The sequence below is a fragment of the Desmodus rotundus genome, chromosome 1 (genome assembly GCF_022682495.2).
Source record: "Desmodus rotundus isolate HL8 chromosome 1, HLdesRot8A.1, whole genome shotgun sequence".
NCBI classification, from domain to species: Eukaryota; Metazoa; Chordata; class Mammalia; order Chiroptera; family Phyllostomidae; genus Desmodus; species Desmodus rotundus.
This window is the reverse complement of record NC_071387.1, coordinates 34,851,554-34,878,866: the sequence shown is the minus strand read 5'-3', so window position 1 is coordinate 34,878,866 and position 27,313 is coordinate 34,851,554. Positions and strand designations below refer to the sequence as shown.

The following is a 27,313-nucleotide window of genomic DNA, read 5'->3' as shown; positions in this document are numbered from 1 at the left end:
GGCAAAGCACCTTTCAGAGGGGTTTGGTGGATGTCTAAGCTGTCACGTGAGGGCTGAGCTGTGCGTCATGACACGGTAAATTCCACGCCTGTAAGGGTGTAGAAGCTTTTTAAGTGGGTCTTTCACTGTTGCTTTGGTACTTTTAAAAGATTAAAATTTAGACCAAGCCCCTGAAAGGTACTTAGCACTTTTAGTTGTAATTTAGTTACTTTTTTCTATCCTCCAAGTATATAAACTTCAGAAAGGGACTTCATCTCTCTAGAACCTGCTCATGCAATTAATGGAATGTGGCTTTTTTAAATATGTAGCGCACCTCCTGATAGCATTGAGCCGTCCTGGGGTGAACTGAATGGAGAAGGTAACAAACAAAAACCAAGGCCTCTAGGGCAGGAGGTTGGCTACCTTTTTCAGTAGGAGCAACACCTGATGGTGAGAACCCAGGGCTGCTAGAAGTGCAGAGGAATTTAGAGGCAGCAAGTTGAAGTCTGGTGCCTTGCCTTAAACAATTTGCTTCAGGTGAGGAAATTGGTTGATTTGCTATTTGCAAAGCGCTCTAAGCAGACGTTGGTATATCAAATACCTCCAAATCTTGAGAGTAGGGAAACCAGAACCAGTTGCTTTTGCCATAAGGAGTCATAAAATAAAACTTGAGATGACTATTTTTGTCATTCTACAGCTGCCAAAGGTATTTTAAAATTTTGCTTTTGAAGACTTGAAATGACCTGGCTAAGACACCAAACCAGTCCACTATGCATTCATTTACACTGTAAGATTTCCCAGTCCTCTGCTAATAATGCCTTCCATTCCTTACATTTACAAAGGATGCAGCCCAGGCTGGGTGGCTCAGTTAGCTGGAGCATCATCCCATGAACCAAAGTTTGTGGGTTCAATCCCTGGTTGGGGTGCATATGGGAGGCAACTGATCGATGTTTTTCTCTCCCTCTAAAATCAAACATAGGTCAGGATTAAAAAATTTTTTTAAAGAGAGTATATCCGCTTTCGGAGGGTCATGTAAAGCTATTCAACAACTCTGAACTTCTAAACTCCTGCAAAACTACAGATCCAGTATCTGTAACTTTCCATCTATAATTCAGACATTAAGTCATGCTTAACGGAAGGCGTGGTACTTTGTTTTGACCACAGATATGTCACCTGTTGTCTTCTAGAATAATTTTTGAATGAGCTCATCTCAAACAAACCAGAGCAAAATTGTCCTTTGCCGGGGGGAGGAGCAGGGTGGACTGGCAGTTGTAGCCTGCTGGTTAAGGTCACGAAACTACTCTTTCAAATGATACTCGGATGTTAAATGTTAATAATGCAGCAGCTTTTTTGGAGAGAGAGTTAAAAGTTAGGTGACTGCTTAAATGTGAACCTAAGATAAAGGCAGGTATGGTCCATCCCCTTTTAATGGGCGTTCCATTACTGTCATGTCACAACAGCTTCAAGAGACATCTGTAAAAAGCAAGGAACTCTTTCACAAAGACTCTGGCTTACCTCTTACCGCCAAGTGGGTTTTCATCTGAAGGTCTGTGTGTTTAACATTCATTCAAAAGGCGTTTGTTCATCTAAATCTGTTTATGAAGGTTCCTAAAGGCAAGCCTCAGTTACATGGAAAATTAGGTTATCTAGGACCACATCTCTGATCGATCACAATCATTTATTTGGACTTAGGAGTCAAATATTTACCAAGCATCCATTGTAGAACTGGACTCTAAGCATCTAAGTTGTATAAGCAACTTACTGTCTGTGTCAACTGCACTCGGGACAAAGTAGCACTTTATTCCAAGGAGTAAGAATAAAGAACAAGCACTTGTCTCAACTGGTTGGGGCCTTGGTTATAAAACTCGTTATCTGAAGGTATATAGTTTAAAGATGAGACTATTCGAAGTCATTTAACTTGCCCAGAGATGCACACCATTCGGTGTATATATACCAAAATTGTACAAACCAGATTTAAAGAACAGTGGCTTAGTACACTTTTAAAAAGTGTTGCTCTCTGAGCTAAGAAATAGCCTACAAATACACAAACATTTAAATACAAAATGAAAATAAACTTTTCCCAATTTTCTGACACTAATGAACATTTGCAGGGTCTAAAGCTGACATGTTGGGGGGGGTGGTTAATATAACCCAGTTAATGGAACCTCTATTTTAAATTTGTATTTTTCCTAAAATTAATTTCAGACATGTTAGAAGTTCAGGGTCCTATAAAATATCATTTATAAATAATAATCTTTTTAATTGTTCAATTATTACTCTATGTTTTTGCCAGAAGATTATTAGACTGATTCCCACTGGACCATAAAGGACCCTGAATTGTCTTCCCCCTTCCAGGTTCTACTGTGAAGGGATAACCAGCTCTTAACCAATTAAAACAGTCATGCTAGTTATCAGTCTAGTTCTTTAACATCAACATAGCACATAGTTTATTTCTCAAACTTCATCACACACAAGTGCATACATAAAGTATGTGCCATGATTAGATTGCTCAGGAAATCTAACCCAAGGTTGCGTAGGGAGTCCCTGCAGTCTTCCCTGCAGGAGAAAAGATAAAATGACTCTTCACTCCTGTGCAAACACCATTTGAGAGAAGACAGTTGGCCTGTTAAAATTGGAATAGCTGCTGATTTAATTTTGGATAACACCGAAAGACCAAGGTCAGGGATTGATACCTACGTGATGCTTACTGCACAGACTGTTGTTTTGTTTTTTAAACAGCCACGATACCTCTACATTGTTGCCTCAGAATAGGTGCCTGTGACCCCACAGGAAGCCAGTGGCAGCAAAGCACAAGGGAGACCGCTCCAAGTACACGCCTCCTGAGTGAACGGCCCTCGGAGCCTCGGAATACAGATTAAGTCATCATGGGTTATTTATATTGACATTCCGTCCCCACAATTTGAAGCTGCTTCTTTAGGGGTCAAACAGGGGATGAAGAGAAAACTGAGAACAGTTTTAAAAGCTGAACTAACAGCGTATTTCATTTCTCAGCAATTCTGTGCACACTGATTAAACACGAGATGAACAGAAGCTTTATTTGAGAAAGCAAGTCAGCGTATCATCCCTAAGGCTGAGAGCGGTGTCAGACAAGGACTTAGATAAAATCTTACAAAGCTACTTTCACACTTCTTCAGTTGCCTTTTCTGGGTGAAAAGGTTTAATCTTAGTGATGTGGTAAAAGGGTATCACACATGAAGAACATTCAAAGTAGAGATCTTAACCCGAACACAAAGCACAGCCTGCCTTCGGGGACTGCCAGGGGCACGGCGCGTCCACACGTGTGAGGCTGGCTGCGCTCCTCACTCCTCAGGCCCGTTTCCTCTGAAAACGAGAGTCCTGCCACACGACCTGCAGAGACTGCCTCTCAACTCCTGCAATCCCAAATACATTGTAGTAAATAAGCACCAGTCCCCGCGTACCCTTTGCTTACAGGGCCTCAAAGAAAGGCGTTAGTGTGGCTCTGCCAGTCCTTCACAAGAGGCAAAAGCCTATTTACCTGAAACATAAGGACCAATACAAGCCAAATCTAGTATCACTACTGTTGATGTAAATTATTAGTCATTTTCAAATGAATATTAACTTTTGATTTTTAAATCAGTTTTCATAGCTACAAGCTAAATGTATAATCTATGACAAAAACACTATGGACATTTCTCTTGCCTTTCTAAACGAGTGCATACCCTTCAACATCAACTTGCTCCCCCTTCCCTCCCGCGAAGCCGGCAGTTTGTCCACAACAAACCCGCCTGCAGGGCCCGGCCGCGGTCACCTCTGCTGGCCCCTGTTGTGTCCAAAGTCTAATCCACTCAGCATTTCGTGGTACTATGGACGTAATTACAGAAGATACTGCTTTGCCCACACACATTAGCTAAGTATAGATCACGAATTTTCAAATTACAACCCACTTAACATTAATACGAGGGCTATGATACGAGTAGTCTCTAGAAATTCTCCCACAAAATGCCTGGGCGTGTAAACTACTGTTAGTGCCGTTTGTGTTAACAGTCAGTGTGCTCCAGGCCACCGAGTGCAGGAACCAGAAATGGACAGGCCAGAACGCAAACCAATACCCCAGCGCCGACCAGGGAGAACAGAAATGACAGGCTGGTGCCACCACTCGCCACAGCGTTTGGAGAAGAGGATGACTCGGGAGGAACTGAGAAAAAGGAGTTTCTAAGTGCAGCAGGTCATTCCTTTGCTTCAGAAGGTAGACGCTGCCCACAGGCTCGCTTTTATTTTAACCAGTTACATTGTAGAAGCTCTGTCGATGTAGTTGGAGAACTTGTGTTCTATTTTTGGCGTTGATCTTCTCATGAAATACCTACTAGCCAACAAATTTTAACATTTTTAATAGGGATGCTTCACAAGTAACCCCCCAAAAACGTCTAAAGGACAATCTCACTTTCCTACATAAAGTACATGCTAAAATTCCACAATGAGCATCTTCGGGTGTGTATTTTACTTAGTACATGTCACAGTATTCAGTCCCTCGTGGAGATTCTGTGGTCGTCGCTGTTCAATCCTGACACGAAGTATGTGATTCCACTTTGATTCAGAGTACGTGACTCCTCGTCTCATGCCGATCAAGTAAATTTATTGTCTCTCTTCTGATTTTCAGCATTAAGAACTAAAAAGGAAAAAAAAAATGTAACATTCTAATTAAACATTTAGAGAAACCCGTCCAGGCGGGTCCCATCTGACCTAAGTATGTAGCAGCTGTCCTAAGGAAGACTATCTCCCATGGCCACATTATAATGGAATCACATTCCTACCAAGGACAGGATCGCAAACAAGACCATGCGTATGGCCAGCAAGGCACCACGAAACAAAGCTAAAACATCTGAAAACGCCATATTGTTTCAAATGGTGAAGTAATACCCCGCGTCCCATACAATGGATAACATGAAATTGCTCTCAAAGTTTTTGATGCTATGACAACCCTCACATGCTGCATCTCCCCCCGTTCGTGCCCCTCCACCAGGAAGCACGCTGCCTCCTGGGGCAGGTGCAGCTCTGGGCAGCTGTTTTCCCAAAGCTCTTCTTCCTTCACAGAGCGGAAGGTGACTGTGGCTTCCACCGCCCTTACTCTGTCCTTGGACACACAGACAACAAAAAAGACATGTCACAAAGACGACCTAAAGCCAATATAATATTTACAACTATTACACATTAAATTTCTAATGATGTTATTAAATGCTTTAAATTACTACTGTCTTATAAAGTTGGAGCTAATGCCTCTTCTGTCCCCCAGCGCAAGCGGGGCCTTACTATTCCAATGGCAATCATAAAATGATGTTGATGACATTTCTTAAATTTGAAACTCTTAAAGGAGCTGACAGAGCACTCATCCTGCCTTGCTCCCTCCCCCACTTTTTTTAAAGCCTTGCACACGGCCAAACACTTTGGACAACCGGGTTGTAGGAGATGAAAGCACAAGCCCCCACTGCAAAGCCAAACGTGTAGGACGACACTAGGCTCGTGGAAAAGTGGTAACCAGCTCTGAGAGAGTAAGCACGTTGGAAAACACACTAGTAAAGAGCTGAGGTAGCACGCAAATGAGGATAAAAATTTTTGAAATCTATGCGTGGCAAAATACACCACAGGCAAAGTCAATACAAACTGGGAGGAGGTATTTGCATCTTAACATCACAGATGAGAAACACTCTCTCTAGCACGTACAGCACTCTAAAAACAGAAAATTAAAACAGCAACGATCTGATAAAAAAAATAAGGATGTTAAAGGAAACCCTAAGTTCACAGCAATACTAAAACCAGTATGTGTATGTATGAGTGTGTAAGCGTGTGCTGAGGGGGGCGGTCCTTAGAGAATGACAGCTCACACACTCGGAGGTGACAGAATCAGAAAGTCACCGTCATCAGACAAGGGATTTCGGTGGACAGCAAAGCTGCACCACGTCCAAGCCCCCCGTAGGGGGTGTGGAGTGCAGGGTGACAGGAGCCATCAACATGCCTTGCGACACACATGGGAGTTAAAGAGCGGACCCTACGCATTCTCACCACAAGGAAGAAAACACGTTTGTATTCCTGGGAGATGATGGGCGTTAACTACACTTACTGTGGTGATCATTTCACGATGTATGTAGCAGTCAAATCCTCCTCCTCTACATCCTAAAGTTACTCAGGGCTGTATATCAGTCTCGATAAAAACAGAAAAAGTGCACCCCACTCTAGAGGATTTATTACATGGGAAAGTGGACCCATGCAGGGGGAGACCTGGTGGGCAGCCCCGAACCAAGCCGTCAACTGCCATCGCACGCCTCTTGGGGTGAAGCAAGAGGGACACGCTGCAGCTGCAAAAATGTCCAACCTGAATCCGGTCACAACAAGAGAGACAAATCCAGAATCTCATACACCCACTGGCCTGGACTCTTCCGCAATGCAAAATCATGGTAACACAAAGTGTTAACACAAAAAGCTGCCTGGAACTCTGTGCATGTTATTAGGACTCAGTGGTACTACAGAGTGATCACATGGTGACCTGGCCATTTTGTTGGCAATCCCTAAATGTCACTAAAGACAAATCGTCCAACTGACTCCCTCCCGAGGGCCTGAGCCCCACTGAACAGGTGGACTTCTTCACCGCAGGCTCCCGAACCCTGCACCTCCCTCCGCTGCCCCAGAGTCAGCGGCTCTGAAGAAAAGAAAGTCTTCAAATGATGACCACTTACCGCATTACTGTCGGGATTCCTTGTAGAGGCCCTCCAAAAGCGGAGGGCCACCACGTTAATCGTTAATCGTTAACAACTGCACCGAGAAGGCGGGGACCCCACCCCCACCGCTATTACCATTTACGTTTCTGTCGTTCCCTGCGAGGGCTGCCTGCTTGTCTGTCTCCGATTCTGCCTCATTTTCGTCCATGTTGTAGTCATCATCTCCTCCCATTTTCGGCTGGTTTCTCCCTGTAAATCCAGTGCAGACACATAAAACATGAACTACATCCTTTCTCCCTCAATGCCACAGAAACACCAGAGCCCAGACACTGGGGTTATCCCAGTTATGGCTGCAGTCAGATCTTGTTGCTGCATCTCAGGAACTGACAGGGCTCGTGTGCCTGCTGCTAGTACAGAGAGCGTGCAGGAGTTCTCTGCTCCCGCATGTCCACTTCACCTCGGAGTCCACAGAAAACGGGGGTCCCAACTTCCAATTTTTTAGAGAGACAATCAACTTGAGGTTGGAAGAAGACACTGCTGTTTTTGGAAACAACAGGTTTCTAATTAATAACAGCATCTCCTTAGCATAGCTCACTGTTCCAGAAGGAAACGGAGCGGCTGCTGCGAGCCGAAGGACACGATTTTCCATCACACACAGAATCAGGTCGTCTGTCACTGCAGTCATCCTGGAGAGACCAGCAACCGCAAAAGGGCAAAATACATTCAACAGTCATAGGGTTTGATGTAAACATGCTATATTTGTACCTAATAGAAATAAAACCATTTTTTTAAAGCATGCTGGAAAAGTCAGCTCTAGTTATGTTTCTCTGCACTTATCACCTGACGTGGAAACGAAGCCAGGCCTGTGTGCCCTGCAGCTTCATTCTGCAAAGCGGATCACTGCAACTGTGGCCAGAACCAGGTGCGGCCTCATGCCCTGCAGTATGGCAAGCCCTGCGGGCTGGTACACTGTGTGACCAGCTGCCTCTGCGACCAGCTGCTGCGTGGTATGACAGCAGTCTGCCACGAATCAACCACCTGAATTTTTTTTCCAGTATCTTTTATCATCACCTGAGGACATTTTTGGAGAGAGAGAAGCATCCACTGGCTGCCCCCTGTGCATGCCCAGACCGGGGATCATGCAAGTCAGGACTGGGGGTCACACGTGCCCGTGCCCAGGATCAACTTGCAACCTAGGTATGTGCCCTGACCGGGAGTCGAACCTGCAACCTTCCAGTCGCGGGATGATACTCCAACCAACCAAGCCACAGTGGCCAGGGCTCAACTCTTGAACTGAGGAAACATTCTTCAGAAAGGGAAACTTGAGTGAAAATTAGATTTAAATGGAATCAGGATAACTTCTGCAAACAGGCCCATTCTCCAACTTGTGTTACCTGGTCATTCCCAGAGCACAGGTGTCTTCTTCTTAAGTGATCCTGGCTCAGCTTGGACTGAAAATTTTCACCTCTTTTTAAGAAACCAAAATACATCTCAGAATATTGTTGATCTCAGTTTCCCACACTTCAAAAAAGAGAAAAGTCAACCAAACCAGAAAGGTGGGATTCACACACTCCTTTTCTGCAAACTAACTTCCTAACTTCCTCCCTGCCTTCTTCCCTCTTTCTCTCCCTCCCTCCCTCCTTTTAAGCACCCATTGAGGTCTCACCTGAAATGCCCCCTCACTCCCTGTGAATATTATTTCTGAAAACTCTAAGTGCCAGAAAGCACACTACTCTCCCCTCCTGCCTCCTTCTTGATCACGGTTACCGAATAAACAAAATGAACTTCCTGGGAACCCTTCCCAAGTCAGTAAGAAGCCTGGGAAAGCAGCCAGTGGGTACCCCATATGCCTCACCCACCTTCCTCGCCAGCTCCCTGCTCCTCCTCCTGCCCATCCCGGATGACAAGCTGGTCCCGCTCAGGCTCCTCCACCTCCTGGTTTTCCTGGCTCAGCAGCAGGGCGGCTGGCACCTGTGGGGTTGGGCCAAGGTCTCCCGCGTCTCCCATTGCTCTTCCTCCTGCACGTCTGTCTTCTTCCACAGCCTGCTCTTGGTTTGGCTCCCGGGGCAGCCCCAGGCTGTCCCTCCGCAGCTCCTCCTCACTGCCGACCTGAATGTCATTGGTCTCCTCTGTGCACAGAACATTGTTAGTGGTGACCTCACTAGCACTTCACTTCATTTAAACAAAAACCCTCATGCTGCCCACCTCCCAGAGCCCTCCCAAGGACTGTGGGCGGGTGGGCTGTAGACAGGTGGGACAGATAGGCCCTTTATTTAACCACCTCAGCAGAAAACTCCAGTCCTCCAACTCATCTTCAGAGCCATGAGGGAGGGAAAAGTGGTTTAGGGAAAAAAAAATCTAGACCAAGTTATCCTGATTACAGTAACAATGGACAAGTGGAGGAAGGTGTACTGCTGAGGTTATCTGATTGCCCTATGTTCATGTTCAAGTCCTGCACACCCGGGAGCCGCTGACAGGTGTGCAGGACTCAGCCACCCTCCCTTGATCCCACAGTCCCCCCAGTGCCCCGAATAAAGGCACAGCCTAGATATTTCTTTACTCAGCTACCACAGAACAAGGCATGTACTTTACAGGGATGAGACCAGCAAGACAGAGAAAAAGCCCTGAGGCCCAGTTCCAGGTGCCCCGAGAGACACCTGCTACCCGTAGCCCCGTTACCTAGTGCACTGCCGGCCTCCAGCAGCAGTCTCTCTGCCCTCGTAGTGTGGGTTTTTGTTCACAGTGGAGGGTTTAAATGGCCACTATGTTTTTTTATTTGAATGGGGCTCCGAGGAGGGTTCAAACGTGCGATGCGCAAGCTTCACTTACCTTTCTCACCCTCTCCCCTCACGTCCAAAGCCGCCTCCAAACTGGGGGCTGGTGTCTGGGGCTTGCCGTTACTGGGCATGTTTCCTTTCCCTTGTGGCCCCTCTGCCTGGGGCAGGCCTGCTTCCTGCAACCGTGGCTGAGGCTCACTGGATGCGCGGAGCTGAAACAGGAGCACAGGGCGGCCAGGGCAGGGGCTCCGTGACTACAAGCCTTGTAACAACCCAGAGCAATGCAATGGACCACCACGTCCTCCTGGCAAATGAGAACACTGAAACCCTGAGAAATGCCTGTTCGCTGTGGCACAGCGTCTACCCCGACTGTGCCCCTCCCTGGCATAAGTCAGAAGATCTGAGGGTGAATCAAGACCTCCCAGACAGAACAAACATCGACAGAATACTCAACCCAACAGCAGCAAAATACGCATTCTCCTCCACTGCACACTGAGTGCCCTCCAGGACACACAGGCGCTAGGCCGCAAGACAGGCCTCAACACACTTTAAATGACTGAGATCATATAAAATGCTCTCCAACCCGGTGGAATGAATTGGTTAATCACAGCACAATGAAATCTGAAGAGGTCACAAATATGTGGAAATTAGGCAACCAATTCTAAATAACCGATCGGTTGGAAAAAAATCACCAGGCAAAGCAGAAAATACTTGAGAAAAATTGAAACGAAAAACACAACACACCAAACTCATGGGAGCCGCTAAAGCAGGGCTCAGAGGGAAGTTTACAGGCTTCCGTTAAGAAAAAAGAAAGATTTCACATTAACAACGTGATCTCTAATCTTAAGATACTGGCAAAACAAGAGCAAACTAACCCTAACTCAAGGAAGGACATCATAAAGATTAAAAAGGGTATTAATAAAATAAGGAATAGGTCCTGGCTGGTGTGGCTCAGTGGACTGAGCGCCGGCCAGCAAACCGAAGGGTCGCTGGTTTGATTCCCAGTCAGGGCACATGCCTGGGTTGCGGGCCAGGTCCCCAGTAGGGGCAACATGAGAGGCAACCACACATTGATGTTTCTCTCCCTCTGTTTCTCCCTCCTTTCCCCTCTCTCTAAAAATAAGATCTTTAAAAAAGAGAGACTCAAATTGCTAAAAATCAAAAATGAATGAGATAACATTACTAACCATACACAAATAAAAAAGTATTATTTCTAAGGGAATACCATGAACAACTGTTTGTCAACAAGAATGGTAATTTAGGTGAAACAGACACGTTCCTAGAAAGACACAAACTACCAAAACTGACTCGAGTAGAAAATCTGAGCAGACTTATAGTCAGATTGAATGAGTAAATTAAAAACTCTTCTCTGCGCCCCCCAACAAAGCCCAGGCCTAAATGGCTTCACTATGAATTCTACCAAACATATGAAGAAGAATCAATCCTAAATCTTCACAAACTCTTCAAAAAAACATAAGAAAGAATATACCCCAAGTCATTTATGAGTGCAGTATTACCCTGATACCAAAGCCAGACAAAAGCGTTACAAAAAAAAAGGAAAAACAACAACTATAGACCAATATCCTTTATACAGACACCAAAATCATCAACAAAATACTAGCAAATCAAATCCAGCAACACATAAAAGAATTATACACCAACTGGGACTTATCTCAGGAAAACATGGTTAGTTTAACATCTAAAGAATCAATTAATGTAACAGCACATCAATAAGGATCAAGGACAAAAAACACATGATCATCTCAGTAGATGCAGAAAAGTGTTTGGCAAAATTCAAAACCTCTTGCTGAAAAAAAAAACCCACTAAACAAATTCAGAGGGGAACTTTCTCAGCGTGGTAAAGTGTCTCTACGAAACGCACATGGCTAGCATCAAAGTTAACGGTAGAAGACGTAACGCTGCCCTCTATGGTCAGAACAGGACAAGGACGCCTGCCCTCGCCGCCCCTACTAGACATCGTACTGGAGGGTCCAGCCGGGGGATTAGGCAGGAAAGAGAAAAGGCGTACAGATTGGAAAGAAAGATGTAAAACTGCCTCTATTTTTGTATGACATAATCTTGTATATAGAAAACCCTAAGGAATCACACACGCTCAAAAATAACCCAACATATTAAACAAGTTCAGCAAGTTTGCAAGATACAATATAAAAATAAACTGCGTTTCTATACACTAGCAATAGATAATTTGAAAATGAAATTTAAAAACAATTCCATTTATAATAACTTCAAAAACATTTAGAAATAAATTGAACAAAAGAAGTACAAGACTTCTGAAAATATAAAGCACAGATTTTTAAAGGACTTCAATGATGGGAAATACACCCCACATTCATACATCGGAAGACTTAACGATGCTAAAATGGCAATATCCCCCGAACTGATCTACGGACTCAAAGTAATCTCTCAAAATCGACAAAAGTGATACTAAAATTCGTATCTAAAGTCAGAGGATGCAGAATAGCCAAAATAATCTTGAAAAAGAATGCATTTGGAGGAGTTGCTCTTCCTGACTTCAGAGCGTATTATAAAGCGGCAGTAATTAAGACTGTGAGGTGCTGAGACACACAGAGACAACGGGACGAAAGAGGGCATCCAGAAAGAAACCCTCCTGCTCACAGCGAAGTGATTTTTGACAGGGCGCCGAGACAATGCAGTGTGGGAAAGAAGATGTTTCCCCAACAAGTGATGCTGAGACAACTGGATGTGCAATGCAAAAGAATGAAGTCGGACCCTACCCTCACAGCACACAAAAATATTAAATTCACTCAAAATGGATCATAGGAGTAAATGTAAGAACTAAACGTCAAGATCTATAAAACTCTCAGCAGAAAATATAGGAGTAAATCTTCATGACCTTGGGTTTGGCAAAGTATTTTTAGGGAAGACATCAAAGATTAAGCCACACAAGAAATAAACATAACTTCATCAAAATTAAAACTTTTTGCTTCGATGAACACCAACAAGAAAGTGAAAAACTCACAGAGTGGGAAAAAATACTTGCAAATCATATATCCAATAGCTTTATGTATATATGACTATATAAAGAACTCTTACAACTCAATAAAAAATAACTTTAAAAATGGACAAAGGATCTGAACAGACATTCCTCTGAAGAAGATATACAAATGGCCAATACGCACATGAAAAGGATGCTCAGTATCATTAGTTACTAGGAAAACGCAAACCCAAACCACGACGTGCCTCTCCACGCCCCCTAGATGGCTATAACCAGATGGTAACAGCCAGAGTTGACAAGGACGCGGAGAAGCTGGGACCCTCATCAACTGCCGGTGAGAGTGTAAAATGGGGTGACCACATCCCCAAAACAGTCTGGCAGTTTCTCGATACCCGAAACAGTTGCCATGACCCAGCAATTCCACTCCTAGGCATACACCCGAGAGAGATGAAAACAGGGCCACACAAAACTGTGCACCTGAATGTTCGCAGCACCATTATCACAACAGTCAGAACCCAGAAATAACCCAAATAACTATCAACTGACAAACGAATAAAGAAAATGATACAGTCATACAGCGGAATATTATTCAACCATAGAAAATAAAGCTACCACATGGATGACCCCCGAATGTGTTACGCTAAGTAAAAGAAGTCAGACACAAAAGGTCGCATATCGTATGACTTCACTGATGTGCAATGTCCGGAGTAAGCAGCTCTGCAGAGATTAGAAGGCTGACTAGGGCTCTGGGGCTTTGGGGTAAGTGAGAGGTGAGCTAATGAGTATGGGTGAGTATATAAGTAATGAGTATATAAGTGAAAATCTTCTAAAATTGACAGTGAGGATGGTTTCACAACTTTGCGAATATACTAAAAACCAATACATGATGCGTACATATAGTATATGGGTGAATTATATGGTATATAAATTATATCTCAATAAGGCTACTATATTTTAAAACAAAAACGAAGATCTCCCAGAAGCAAACTCCTGGGCTGTGGATCACACAGGACGCAGCTCGAGGCACGGGCTGCAACGGGCTCCCCGCTGGCCAGGAGGTGCGACCCTGGCCGTAGCATTTAACCATCTTCGTGGGCCCCAGCACCCTCAGTGCAGGAAAACACCAGCGACTCTCTCCCAGGGTGGCTGTGAGCCTTCGATGCAGTCATTCTGGTATAGCCTGGAGCACGGGGCCTGGGACCAGAGGCAGCCTACCCCTTCCGAGTCCCAGCACCCCAGGACCAGGACCAGGCTGCGTGCCTCAGGGAAGCAAACCCGCTAGCGAGAGCACAGAACACAGCAAACTAGACAGCAGGTAACGTAACAAGGTGCCTTCTGGAACTCCCTGGCAGAAAAACCCAGAATTACCTGCTGGCTTTGTTCCTTTTTTCCATTCAGGTCTCTGGAAGCCACAGCTTCGTTCCCCTTTTTGGTGACTTCTTCTATCTGCTCCTCACACTGCTCCTTCAGCTCTTTCATCTGATTGATGCACTGGCTCCTTTGGTGAAAGAAGGAAAGGACAGGCATCTACAGGTGTGCTGCACACCCGGGTGCCCTGCTGTGACTGGGAACCCACTTCCGGGAGAGACACAGCTCATCCTTCTCCTGCTGGGCAGTCAGTTTACAGAAAGACAATACAGAAGGTGGGGCAACATGTGTTTTCGACTAGTAAATGCCAAGACAATTGTCACTGATTGAAACCTACTAAGAATACATTACCTTGTTCTAAAACAGGTAAACTTTACTGGTTAGAAAAAAACATTTTTAAAAATGTAATCTGTGGTATAATTAAAAAAAAAAATTCAGTCTTTGTTCCCAGCTACTGGTACAGAGCTCCTAATGCCCTTGGAATTTCCTGAGTAATGAGAGTGGTTGCTGTTATTCATAATGAGCCCTGCAGATCCCACCTGAGTTTATGCTAATGAGCTGACTTACTAAGCCTACAAAGCTTTAGGATGGGGCTGGTGGCCAGAGGAACCATTCACGTTCTTAGGGGACCCTCATCCTCCAGGGAGAGGGGAGGGACTGGAGAATGAGTGCAGCCACGTGACCAAAGACTTCAAACAATCATGTCTGTGTAATAAAACCTCAGATAAAACTCGGGAGGGACCATGTCACTCGGCAAACTTCCTGGTTGGTGAACCAACCTACATCCCAGAGAGGTGGCACCCCAACTCCAACACAAGTTCCTGCCTGCCCCCTCTCACTCCAGACCCTGCCTTACGAGTCTCTACCGTTTCGGGTTGCTGCTCTTGGGTTGTATCCTTACTAATAAACTGAAATTGTAAGAACAGAACTTTCGGAGTTCTGTAAGCTGGTAGAGAGGTTTGGTGAACCTGAGGGGTTGTGGGAAGCCCGGAGTGCAGAGGTAGCCAGTGGGGGTGGTTGTACAGGACTGAGCCCCTTACTCTGTGTGGTCTGTGCGGACTCTGAGCAGTGTCAAAACGCAGTGAGTTTCTTCTTCCAGGAAGATGGAACAGAGGTGTTTTCCCCTATTCCTCCCATCAAGCACAACTAAAAGCTCTGGTCATTATAATTAAAATAAACAGAAGATTCTGGACAGTGGAGAGAAGGTGGCTAACCAGCCAGGGCCCTCCAAGCTGAAGGACAACACAGTGGTGTGGGGGAAGAGTACACGGGGAGCCAGCATCCCCCCTTCTCCCTGGGGACGGCCCTGAAGTCAGGGCTCTCACCACTGCCCAGGGCTTCGAGCAAAGATCGCTGTCGTGTCAAGAGCCAAGAAGCTCTCACACTGACTGGGAAGAGACAATCAAGAGTCACCAGCGCCCACATGACAAAATGATATGACAGGAGGTTAAGGCAGGTACCACAAAATTATTTCAATGAGCATTTAAAGCATGGCTGAAGCAAGTGAAAAAGATAAACAGTCTCGGCAAAAAGACAAACAAAAAACCCCCAGAAAGTCTTAGGAAAAAAACAAAAGATTTAAAGAGGAACCAAATGGAAACTTTAGAACTTAAAAAGGCAAAAACCAAAATGTAAACACTCAGTGAAGAAAACAATCAGTGAACTGGAAGCTAGAACAGCAGATGTTACTGTACCTGAACACAGAGATACAAACTGGCTGGGGGAATTTAAAACAAAAACAAAAAAACAGAGCTTCGGGAACCTGTGTGACCCTAACTGTGTGAAGACCTAAGATCCGTGCTGTCAGAATCTGGGAAGGAAGAGAGTTCCCAGCAGAGCCCACCCAACTTGGGGTGGGTCATTTTCATGCCCACCCCGAGATACTACTGCTACTCATGCACCCCCAGGACAGTCCGATAGTACCTGCCTTATCCAGATCGAGCACTCAGAGCTCCCCAGCTTCTCTCTCTCCCCTAGAACATAGCACCGCGATCTTTAAGTGTAGGCCGTGCACAGCAACTTTCTTCCGAAGATCACAGCACAGAGGGCGAAAACAGGGGAACCTGCGAGCGAAGGAACCTGACAAACACCCCCAGTCCAGGGATCAAGATTCACACCAACAGTGTGAAGTCACACTGACGGTGTGCCCCGGAGTGCGAACCGCTCCGAGTGGCACTTCTCCTCTGTGGCCTTCCCCCCAAGAAGGTGCTGTGCCAGTGTATCCCCAAGAAAAACATCAGAGAGACCTCAGCTGAAGGACATTCTACAAAATACCTGACCAGTGCGCCTCAACACTATCAAGATCATTAAACAAAAAGGAAAAGTCTGAGAAAGGGTCAGAGCCAAGAGGAGCCTATGGAGGCCTGACAAATACATATAAGGTGGGGTCCTAGAGGGGTCCTGGGGCAGAAAGGGACATCAGGGACACACTGAGGAAACCTGAATACGGTACGAATTTCAGTTGGTAATGATGTATCTATGTTGGTGAATTAATTGTGGCAAATACACCACACGTATGCAAAGTGTCAGCTGATAGGGGACATTGGCTATGGGATACACAGGGACTCCTGTGCTACCTTAGCGATAAATCTAACATTCAAAAATTCAACTTTATTTTAAAACGTAAAACAACTGAACTGAATGGGAAGAAGCCCGGCTGGGGTGCGAGGACTGCCTGCAGTCCAGCCTGAGCTCCAGGCAGCACCGGCAGACACTGTGAGGTGTCACTTCAGCTTCCTGCCTGAAACTGATTTGAAGGGTCACCTCAAGTGCCAGTCATACAGTAATTGAGAGAACTGCCCACTTGCACAAATAAGGAAGCTAAGAGGTGACCAGGGCCACAGAGGCAGAGAGAGAGAGAGAGAGGGAGGGTGAGAGTGAGTGTTCGTTGAAACCAGAAGCCAGACTTGTTCCTCCCTATGGCTCGGCCACCCCTTCCGAGTCACACACCTTTCAGGGCCAAATGTAAGCACCCTCAACCGCTACCTCTTGGAATGTACCTGACAGTTCAAAGGACTTACTGGACCTCAACGTGCCACACACGGAGAGGGGCATCAGGTACTTCAGAAATAATAAAAGATGGAATTCCTGACCTTGCACAGCTTGTAGAGCAAGAGGAGACTTGGCGAAAAATTCATTTAAATAAAATTCTCAGACACATGCAAACCCCAGGTGGTAAAGTAGTGCCCAGCAGCTTCGGCATGGCGAACAGAGAGAGAGACAGCTGCACACTGAGAGAACTAGACGTGTCTAACTCATCGTTACCCGACAATTTCACGGACGCTCAGGATCAGCAAAGGAGCAGGTGCAGGGCCGCTCTTAGACCTTTAAACCTACAAAAGGGAAGCACTGTTTCGCCTGCTCTCAGCCCTGCCAGAATCTAGTACAAAGAGCCCCTCTCTCCCAGCCTTGCAGATTAAGATCAGCTTTCCACATTCCAGCTCGAACAACCTCAGAAAGGAGCTCAACATCTGAGACACAGGTCATGCAGACCATGGCAGTGTTACTTCCTGCAGGCTTCAGGCTGGCTTTTCTTACTGTACTTGGTACACGTTCAGGTGTTAACTGGAGCTAAAATGTAGACACAGACAAGAGCTGGCCACCAAAGGGTATCCTAACCGGTGCAAGGCACAGTCGGAAGACTGAACAGAACGTGCTCAGTACAGGAATCCATGAAGGTGGCTGGCCTGACTATCCAGGAGGCTACTGTCAGAGTACTGCCAGTTACATCCCACCAACTCGACCTCCTCACGGCACGGAGGTGAGATGGCAGGCCGTTCACCCACACGCCACCTCTAGGTGCTTTGGGGAGAGAACGCAAGGCTGTTTAGATCGGGCAGTCACTTAGTGGCTGATGTCTGCCACAGGGTGGGAGCAGGAAGTGGGGAACATGTGCAGACTCCCATATTCGAAGTCAGAACACTAACTTGTTCATCAGGAGACCTGGCCTTTCCACCAGCTTCTTCATTCTCAGCATTGCCTTTTAGAAGATGTTCAGACCAGAGAGGGTGTTCTAATGAAGGACAGGCAGATGTATAAATGGACACACACACACACACAATTGTACAATCGATTTGTGGGACCTGACGCACAACTCCGTGTACACATCCATTTATAAATTTGCTAAAAGGTGGTGCTACCTTTTATCAGATGCTCACCAACGGGGTATAATCCAACGAAAGTTAAGAACAACTAACTCTTTCCGACTCTCAACAACATTCCATGAACATCATTCTTGGGAAACACCTTGATTCTGGTTCAGGGCTTTCGACACAACCAGATGTGCTCAGCCGGAGTTCAACCTATCAACCCCCTGAGAGAGAAACAGTGCTTCCTGCAGGCAGAGCCAACCAGGTTAGAACACTCTGCTCACGGCGCGTCTGAACGCTACCTGGGGAGCGGAGCTGCCCTCCCGGTCACTGGGCCGTGGCTGACTTCCAGCTAAAATCTTCTGGGTCAAGTATGTTAAGTGAGGCCATTAATTAATGGCTTACTGTAACCCAGTCCATGGAAGGGAAATATGTGCGTCAAGGATGAATAATAATAAGACTGGGGCACCTCATTTTTGCCTGAAAGTTTTCGTTGTTACCAGCCTAGCTCAGGGACTCTCAACTCAGCACTACTGGGATTGTGGAGCAGATAAAACTTTGCTGGTGGGGGAGCCCTGTGCTTGCAGGATGCTTAGCAGCATCCCTACTCTCTAGATGCCAACACACTCTCTTCCGAGCTGTGGCCAACAAAACTGTCTGCCAGAAGGTTCCTTGGGCAAAATGCCTCCCACTCAGAACCACGGGCCTAGCTGAATGAGGTTCCCTATGCATATTTTCTTAGTATGTTCCTTTGCATCAACTGCGCATGTCCTTTGCGTATTTATGTGCTTGGCGGTTCCTGGTTTGAGCTGTATTTGGTTCTAAAGGGATCAGGAAGCTATTACGGTGAGCGGACAACCTTTTAGGAGACATCAGGATCCCTACAAGGGGTGGTACGTTGCTGGTCACCACGCAGGTGGCCAGAATCTTCTCAGAAGGCAGTTTGGCAACTTATACCAAATGACACACTAAACCCAGATTTGAGTCTTTTTTAGAAGGGAATAATCCAAACTAGTAACTTTCTAAAAGTTATATGCATTAATGTCAGGCCAGTTACAATAACCAAAACTTAGAAATCAACTAAATACCCAACAAACAGGGAAACAGTGAACTGAATTTGATACCTCCATAGCATGGAATGTTAACCAGCCGTTTTTAATGATAAAGTAGAACATACATTTTTATATATACATAATGCAAACTAAGTAAAAAATGATTTAAAAATTTAAATGGTGAGTGCAATTATGTAAAAAATGTGTGAACTTGGGCCCAAACTAGAAAGGAGTAGGTCAAAGAGAAAAGAGGGCTGGGGTCATGGGCGTGGGGTCTCTGAGTCCCCGACTTCCTGGGCTTTGGTTACATTGTTTTTATGAGGAAAAAAAGGAAAAAAAATACACCGACAACTTCATTCTCTATCCTCAAAATTGGTTTTTTACTATCTTACTTATGGGTTTAGCTAACCTTTCAGAAGTCTGTTTTGTCTAGATCATAAAAGTACCCCAATAAGTAAAGCTGTGGTGTTTTGTGTGTGACTGAAGTTGCTATCAGCTGAAAAGAGATGTCACAGCCGTAAGCCGAGTCCAATGCACAGCATGGTGACGACCGCTAGTGACAACGTACTGCAACCTGGGGTTTAGAAGAGAGTAGCTGAGGTGTTCTCACCACACACACACAGAAAAAGGGACACGTGTGCGACACAGATGGTCAGTTAGCCTCGTCGGGAGCAGGATCTCACAGTGCATAGCAAACCATCACATTTGATACCCTAAAGACACACATTTGTCAATCATGCGTCAATAAAGCTGGAAAATTAAACATACTCCCTTCTCACCGCAGAAATTTGGGAAGACACTCCTCCAAAGTCTCAAGAAAAACAAAAGCGATATATCATACTGATACAGGCCAACATGCCTCGTAGTCCAGGAGTTGGACTTAGGTCACATCTGAGCACTTCTGGGACACATTTTTAAAGGCTTCAGAATTACTGACTCACCCACCTCACCTGTGCTTTACAGGGTTTTAAGTTACAGTCAGTTTGAAAGTCTGCCGAGTAAGTCACTTCCTGCTGAGGAGGGCTGCCCTCTCACTTGTCCTGTACAATGAGCCCACCGGGGAACACTTCCCCGGCTTTCTGAAGCACTGCTGATGCACGAAACACAGGAGGCGCTGTTTCTAAAGGGTCTGACCCCTCGAAGGGACTGGACCTTTCCCGCGCAGCCCTGTATGCTCCCCGTCTGCAGGCCTCGGCCTAAAACCCAGCAGCCCCGAGGGCAGGCGCTTGGTGCTCTGCACACTTACAGGTCATAGGAGAACTTCCTCTCCAGGTGGGTCTGGTTCTTCTGAAACTGGAGGACGTCCTGCTGCAGCTTGCCGTAATTCTTCTGCAGGGCCTTTAACTGGTCTAAGCCGAGAGGAGGACAGGAAATCACACAGGTCACCAGGATGGCCCTCAGGACAACAGCAGACACATCAAAACCCACAGCCGGAACACAAGGGGCAGTGGCACACCAGAGAAAGAGGGAATGAGGAGGGAAAGAGGAAGGGATGAGACCGCGGCCCCTCCCAGCACTTGCAACACCCCAGCCACCACAGTACCCCTGCGAGACCTACGATCCCACAGGAGCCTGCACCTTGCTTCTTTTCCAAATGTCTCTTTGCTCTTAAATCTCCTTTATGACCTCCAACCCTTAAAATGCCTGTTTCTTTTTTAGACATCAAAAACCCTGAGCTGTCCCACAAGGTCACACATGCTACCGTGTACCCCACTGATTTTGAGACCTGGTCAGAGAGGCAGCCCTCCTGCCAAACCCCCATCCTTGGCTGCCAGGCTACGCGCCTGCATCCTTCCAGTCATTTAGTCACAGCCAAGCTACCCATGGAAGCCCCGGGTCCTTTAATCACCTAACCCTCTTATCTGGGAAACTGCAGCTCTCTTTGAGGAAATTCAGCCCCATCCCTGCTGCCAGGACAACCTGGCTCATAAAAGCAACATAGTAGGAAACAAAGACATTAAATAGATATTTACAAGTCTGATAAGAACTGCAAAAGAGGAAGGATGGGGTACTACAGAAACGTTGAAAAAAATCCTGTAAGGTCTACTGAAAAAAGCAGCCGCTGGCAAAGGGTGAAGCTGGGGGAGGAAGGACAAGCTGCCACAGAGGTGATACCAGAGCGGCGGGCAGTGCCACCAAGGCCCAGAGCACAGCCCCGGGCAGCCCCAAGTTCCCCAAGACTTGCCCTTACAACTCTAGACCTGCAAGGCTCTCTGGGGAGGAATAAATGAAGTGAAGGAGTCCGTGAAAACACAGATCCGTCTCGAAAACATTTATGTAATGACCTCGAAAAGACAAAACAGGGTTGGGGTGGGGTGGGAAACTGCTCAGTGGGTACCTGAGGCTGAGGTGGGGGTGGGGACTGACTACAAAAGGCTGGCGGGGGGGGCACTTCCTGGGGTCATGGACCTGGGCTGTCTTGGCTGTGACTGTGGTGGCCTAGAGGACTTGGCCTTTGTCAAAATGTATAGGAAAGCCTAATCCCAAGGACAGACTTTATTGTGTGTAAATTATAGTTCAGTAAGCCTAACCTTAAAAGCAAAATTCCACAGACAAACGGAGCAGGGGCAGCGGAACACTACTCGGCAGCGAGGAGGAACGCACTGCCACCCACCACGGCATGCACAAATTTCAGCGCATGTTGAGTGAAAGGCACCGGGCGAACAAGGACACATGCTGTCTCATTCCATGTACATAAACCTGTAAAGAATGCGGACTAATCTAAAGCCGCAGATAGAGGCTCCCAGGGAAGGAGGACCAAGGGGCACAAAGGAACTTCTGGGGGTGACGATGTGTTCACGGTGCTGATTTTGGTGGTGGTTTCTTGACACGCACGCTTACATCAAAACCTGTCAAGCTGCGCACTTTAAATGCATGTGGCTCACTGTGTGTCCCTTATACCTGATAACAGCCTCCTGAAAACACCGAGCACAGTCATGCTCTGCCTCACAATGTTTTTTGGTCAGTGACGGACCACAAACACACGACAGGGGTACACCACACAGCCTAGGGGTGCAGCAGGCTACACCATCAGGGTTTGGGTAAGTGCCCTCCGCTGCCCAATGACAAAATCGCCTACCGACGCATTTCTCAAACCGTGTTCATCGTTAAGCAGTACGTGACTGTACAGGAAAGGCGGCAGAGCGTCTTCCCTTCTTGAGGTCTGACCAGGAACATCAGCTCTGAGAAGACCCCGCAACCAAGATACCCACTTAACTTTGTGTGACCCTGCATCTCCCCTACTAATATTCTTAGACTTCTAGACCAGCACTGTCCAATCAAACTACAGAATGGGGCAAAAGTAGGTTTATAATTGTGAGTAGGCGAAACACAGTTTATTCCTGTAGTATTATTATTTATTAATTACTGTATTATTTTCCATACTTAAAGCTGTAAACCTACTTTTGCCCCATCCTGTATATATACCATGTACACATATATATACACACATATAAAACAGGTCACAACATATCATAGATATGTGTGTGGGTTTATATGTATTTTTCTTCAACAGATCAAAAAGTTCTTCTGTACAGAACAGCCTGTAATGTATTCACTAACATTTTTAAAGAAAAAGCTCTTTAAGGAAATATAGAATGAATTAAAGATTACTTGATCACTCGTTATCACGCCCACCATTAGATGAGAATAAGAAACTCTAGGGAAGGACACGAGGAAAGGTGGGTTCCCCCCCTTCCTTAAAGGCCTGATGTCTGGTGTAAGGGGGAGGGAAGCTCACCTTGCAGGGTTCTGATGAGCCTCTCGCCTGTGGTGATATTATTCACCAAAACCGCCTGCAAGGAAGATAAACACAGAATGAAACACCCAGAATCTAACAACTCAGAGGAGCCCTAGCAAGATGTACCTGGGGGGCTGAGGAGGGAGAGGGAAGGGAACAGCCCCTCCCACACCCGCAGTTGTCGGAAGGGAGGCCCAGGGCCCCAGGCCGGGTCTGAGCTCCAGGACAGGCTCCTCCTCCGTGCAGGGCCCAGCCGCACCTGGCTGCAGTGGCAACTCTGGCCTTTCTCCGGGGGAGGGGAGCGGGGGTACAGTCACATCCTTAATCCCAAGTCAAACTCTGAATTCCAGGCTGGCTAACAGAGCAAAGAGAAGGGGCCTTGGTGACCACACCACCAGCACAACATCCTGAGTCCTTTTAATCTCTGGCCTCTTCCTTCTGTCCACAGAGTCTACAAGCTCCAGGAGTGGAGGGTTCACACCCACTTAGTTTCACCAAGTTGGGGATGCTGATGACAGAGGAGGGAAAGGCAACACAGGACTCAGGATAACAATGTAAAAAAGGTAAAAAGAAAAGTGAGTGTGCAGGTAAGTGTGACCAGCAGCCTGCACACACCGAGGAGGACCCACTTCATAGCAGGTGCTCTGCTGAGGGCGGCAAACAGCTCTATGAGGAGGGCCCAAATATTACCCGCCTGAGGGGGCAGGAAACCAAGGCACAGGCTGCTTAGGAAGCTCAAGGTCACGTGCCTCTCTCAACAGCAAACAGGCAAAGCCAGACCTGAGCCCCAGCAGGCCAGCTCCAGGGAGCGAGTTCTCCATCGCTACTTGCCAAATTGGATCTAAACCCCATGTAGGACACCAATCTAGTGGACCGCACCCACCCAGGGCCAAAAGCAAGAAAACTGGAATAAGAAGGGACTAGAATATATGAAATGTCAGAGCACATCACACTGGCGAGTGTTGTTTTGTGAACACACACTGTGTACAGGGCCGCAACGAGGAAGTTTCTTACTACGTCGCATCCAACAGAGACCGTAAAATGCCGTGCACTGGATACGCTGCCCGTAACCTGCAGACTCATTTCTGCCCCTTTCCTGCCTAATGGCGACGACGACAGCCACACCACCTCCCCCTTCTGTGCCTCTGGGTTCCCCCTGGCCCTCTCTGTCCAGCCCTCACTCTCTTTGGCCTGAACAGTTTTTTGAAGAAAGGTGTTTATGAATAAGGTGTGTGCCCCAGAAATGAAATCCGACCAGACTACCCTGCCGTTTATTTTAGGAGACCTGAGCACAGAACACTTCCTGGTACAACAGGAGAGGATCACAGTGATAATACCCCATATGACTGATCTCTCAGGGAGAAACTATCAAGAGGGGTGTTTACAGATATTCTATGCCAGCAAAATAAATAAATATATATATGTATATATATTTCCCCCCCTACAGGAGTAGCAGAGAGAGGAGACCCTTCAGTGCCACAGGGTTTACACGGCGTGCAGCTCCTGCTGCTCTCGGAAAAGCCTGCACACGTTCAGTTAAAACAACAAAACGCGACCACGTGATCCAGCATTCTCACTCCTGGGGGTACAGCTGAAGGAACTCAAAGCAAGGCCGTGAAGAGATACCTGCACCCCCGTGTTTTCCAGCAGCACTATGCACAAGAGCCAAGAGCTGGGAGCAGCCCAGTGACCCTCTATGGAAAAACAGGGTGTGCGTACAGTGGAATATCATGCAGCCTTTAAAAAGGAGTGGCACATGCTACGACACCGATGAACCCTGAGGACAGTCCAGGCACAAAAGGACACAAATTATAGGATTCAGTTCAATGAAGGAGCTAAAGCTGTCAAAATCACAGAAAGTGGAAAGGTGGAGAGCTGTCAATGGCTGGGACGGGTGGAGCGGGTTAGGGTGGAATGGGCATAGTCTCAGTGTTACAAGATAAAAAATGTCTAGAGATCTTTTACACAACAACATGAATTAACACTAACGAACTGTACACTTAAAATTCACCTCGCCTAGATATCAAAACCTCCCTCCCTCTGAACACCAGAGCTGAAACAAACAGAAAAAGGAAACACTTAAATGATTACACACTCACTGTATCTCAGAAACTGTTATCCCTGGTAAATCATTTCTAAATTATGGCAATTTGACTTTTCACCCTTCTCCACTCATTCCCCTTGGCCCCCGCCCCAAACACCCATACTGGAGCCTGCAACCATCTGGGTGTTTAGGAAGACTGAACTTGCTGCACTCTGAAATATCCAAAGATACTGCTGTCTCCCATGTGACTTTATTCTTCCAAAGAAAATACATTTTCGTTACCTTCCTCCACCTACTTACTTATGCATGGAAAAATACAGTCACTTCAGGAAATGAGAAAAGGACCATAAAATGCCATCAAGCTTTTATACGCAGTTTTACTATTTATTGGAGATCTTGTTGAATTATTTCCAGGAAAATAATGAAAACGCTTATAGGTTTTTGAGGAATTCAACAGAAAGAAAAGAACCACCGCATTAAATGAAACTATTCTGAATGAATGACACAGCTACTTTTAAACAACCCAGTTGTTTTTCATCTGCGCTTCCTGGTGTGTGTGGACTGCCCCTGGGAACACTCAGCAGCAGACGAGGACACACAGCAAGGGCCACCGGAATGTAACTGGAAACGAACCTCGAAAGACCTCAAGATGAATCTTTCACATACAAATTCATTATAACCATTCTATTCTGGGAAGCGAGTATAGTTGATCAAATTATTTCTGCATTAGATTCCCAGAAAAGGAAGCTCAACATTTCACAGTAAATCTCCAAAGCAGTAAATCTACAATAAATTATATTCTGTAAATTCAGTAAGATGTAAATGACTAAATTTTAAAAATACTAACTTTTGAAAAGCTCACTGAAGTGTGACGCTGACTGCATTATGAACTGCTACATTTGTTTGGCTTAATAAAATAATCAACACGCCTCGAAGGTGCGGTCCCCCCTAACCGAAGCCTTACTGAAGAGCACCTTCAAACCACCTCACCCCCTCGACCCACTGGCACTCAGGTGCCTGGATAACGTCTTTGTGGCGACAGTCCTGTTAGTTCCTCAGGGAGATGAACCTGAAAATGAAAAACTTCACCACTGGGGCGGATATTAAGAAGGAAGGGAAATACGAAGTACTCGTTAGTGTCATCTTCTTACCCCTCAGCAATTTCAAAATCTCCCACAGCAGTGCCATCCAACAGAAATATGTTAGCTGCACATGGGAATTTCAAATTCTCTAGCAGTGACATTAAATTAAGTAACAAGAAACCGGTTGGGCAAAGGATTTTGACAGACACTTCTTCAGAGAAGGTGCACAAATGGCAGGTAAGTGCATAAAAGATGCTCAGCCTAAGTCATTAGAGAAATCGAATCAAAACGAGAAGATACCACTTCACAAACACCAGGATGGCTCCCAGTTAAGGGGGAAAAAGGAAAGTACTGACAAGGATGTGAAAGAATACACAGCCCATGAGAATTTCAAGGGGTGCAGTTGCTGTGGGAAACAGGTTGGTGGTTCCTCAAGAAGTTAAACTGAATTATCACAGGACCCAGTGATTGCACTCCTGGGCATGAACCCAAAAGAACTAAAAACAGACATCCACACTAAATCCCATCCACAGACAGACGCTCACAGCAGAATTACTCATAAGAGCCAAAAAGCGGAAACGACTCAAATCTGCATCAAGTGCTGAACGGAGAGACAAAAAGGGGTTTTTCAGCATAATAAGGGTGAAGTACTGACAAGGGCTACAGCAACACGGGACGGATCCTGGAAACACTGCGCCAAGTGGAAGGAGCCGGACACAAAAGGAAACAAAACAACCGGCGGAGCTGTTGCGCTGGTAAGCCCAGAACAGGCGGATCTGCAGAGACAAGTCAGGCAGCAGTTGCCAGGGGCTGAAGGCGGGGGAAGTGGGTGTGGCTGCGGAATGAGCACACGCTTTCTGCAGGGGATGATGAACATGTTCGGGAATCAGTGGTGATGGTGGAGAATATACCAAAAACCACTGACGGTAAAATGGTTAAAATGGCGAGTTTTATGTGTTGTGAGTTTTATCCCAATTAACAAAAAGAAACAGGGTTAGTAAAATATTAGTTTTTAATTCCACCTAATTATATACCACATTATCATATCAAGATGTAATCAATACAGAACAGTATCGGTGAGATATTTTAGTTTTTTATTCATACTAAGCCTTCAAAATCTAGCATATTTTGCATGACAGCACATCCCAACTGGGACATTTTCAGTGCTCAACAGCCACTTGCTGGTAGGGACACCATAGTCCCTGAAGAATAAGAAGGGAGGGCGGACAGAATCCCAGCAGCAGAGAAGTGCCAATGATTTCCTTATGGCACCCCACTAAGTTTACACACTCAGATGGTTACCAGGCTAAAGTCCATGGGCCTGACGCTTCGAAAGGCCAAAACTCAAAATGTCAGAGTTTGGAGTAAAGAAAGGTTTACTGATTGCGAAGGTGCCAACCAAGAAGATGGGAGACCCGGTGTGGCTCAAATCCATCTTGAGAACGTACAGAGTTGAGGCTTCTTTTACGTCAGGGGAAGGGGGAATGGAAGGGGCCAGAGGTGACTCGTGACCAC

General features: G+C 46.1%; 1 protein-coding gene across 3 annotated transcripts in view; it reads right to left on the bottom strand.

Moving 5' to 3' along the window:
• Positions 1-3,009: 3,009 nt before the first annotated feature.
• The window catches only part of GOLM1 (golgi membrane protein 1), a 63,303-nt gene continuing 38,999 nt past the window's right edge, over positions 3,010-27,313 (bottom strand). For all 3 annotated transcript variants that reach the window (XM_053923430.2, XM_024560262.3, XM_053923432.1), the window contains exons 4-10: positions 22,673-22,727; positions 20,180-20,282; positions 13,794-13,923; positions 9,501-9,660; positions 8,531-8,800; positions 6,807-6,920; positions 3,010-4,627 (exon numbers count right to left, since the gene is read on the bottom strand). In XM_053923430.2, the coding sequence (XP_053779405.1) occupies positions 4,584-4,627; positions 6,807-6,920; positions 8,531-8,800; positions 9,501-9,660; positions 13,794-13,923; positions 20,180-20,282; positions 22,673-22,727 (876 nt within the window). In that variant the 3' untranslated portion in view covers positions 3,010-4,583. The remainder of the gene's footprint in view (positions 4,628-6,806; positions 6,921-8,530; positions 8,801-9,500; positions 9,661-13,793; positions 13,924-20,179; positions 20,283-22,672; positions 22,728-27,313) is intronic.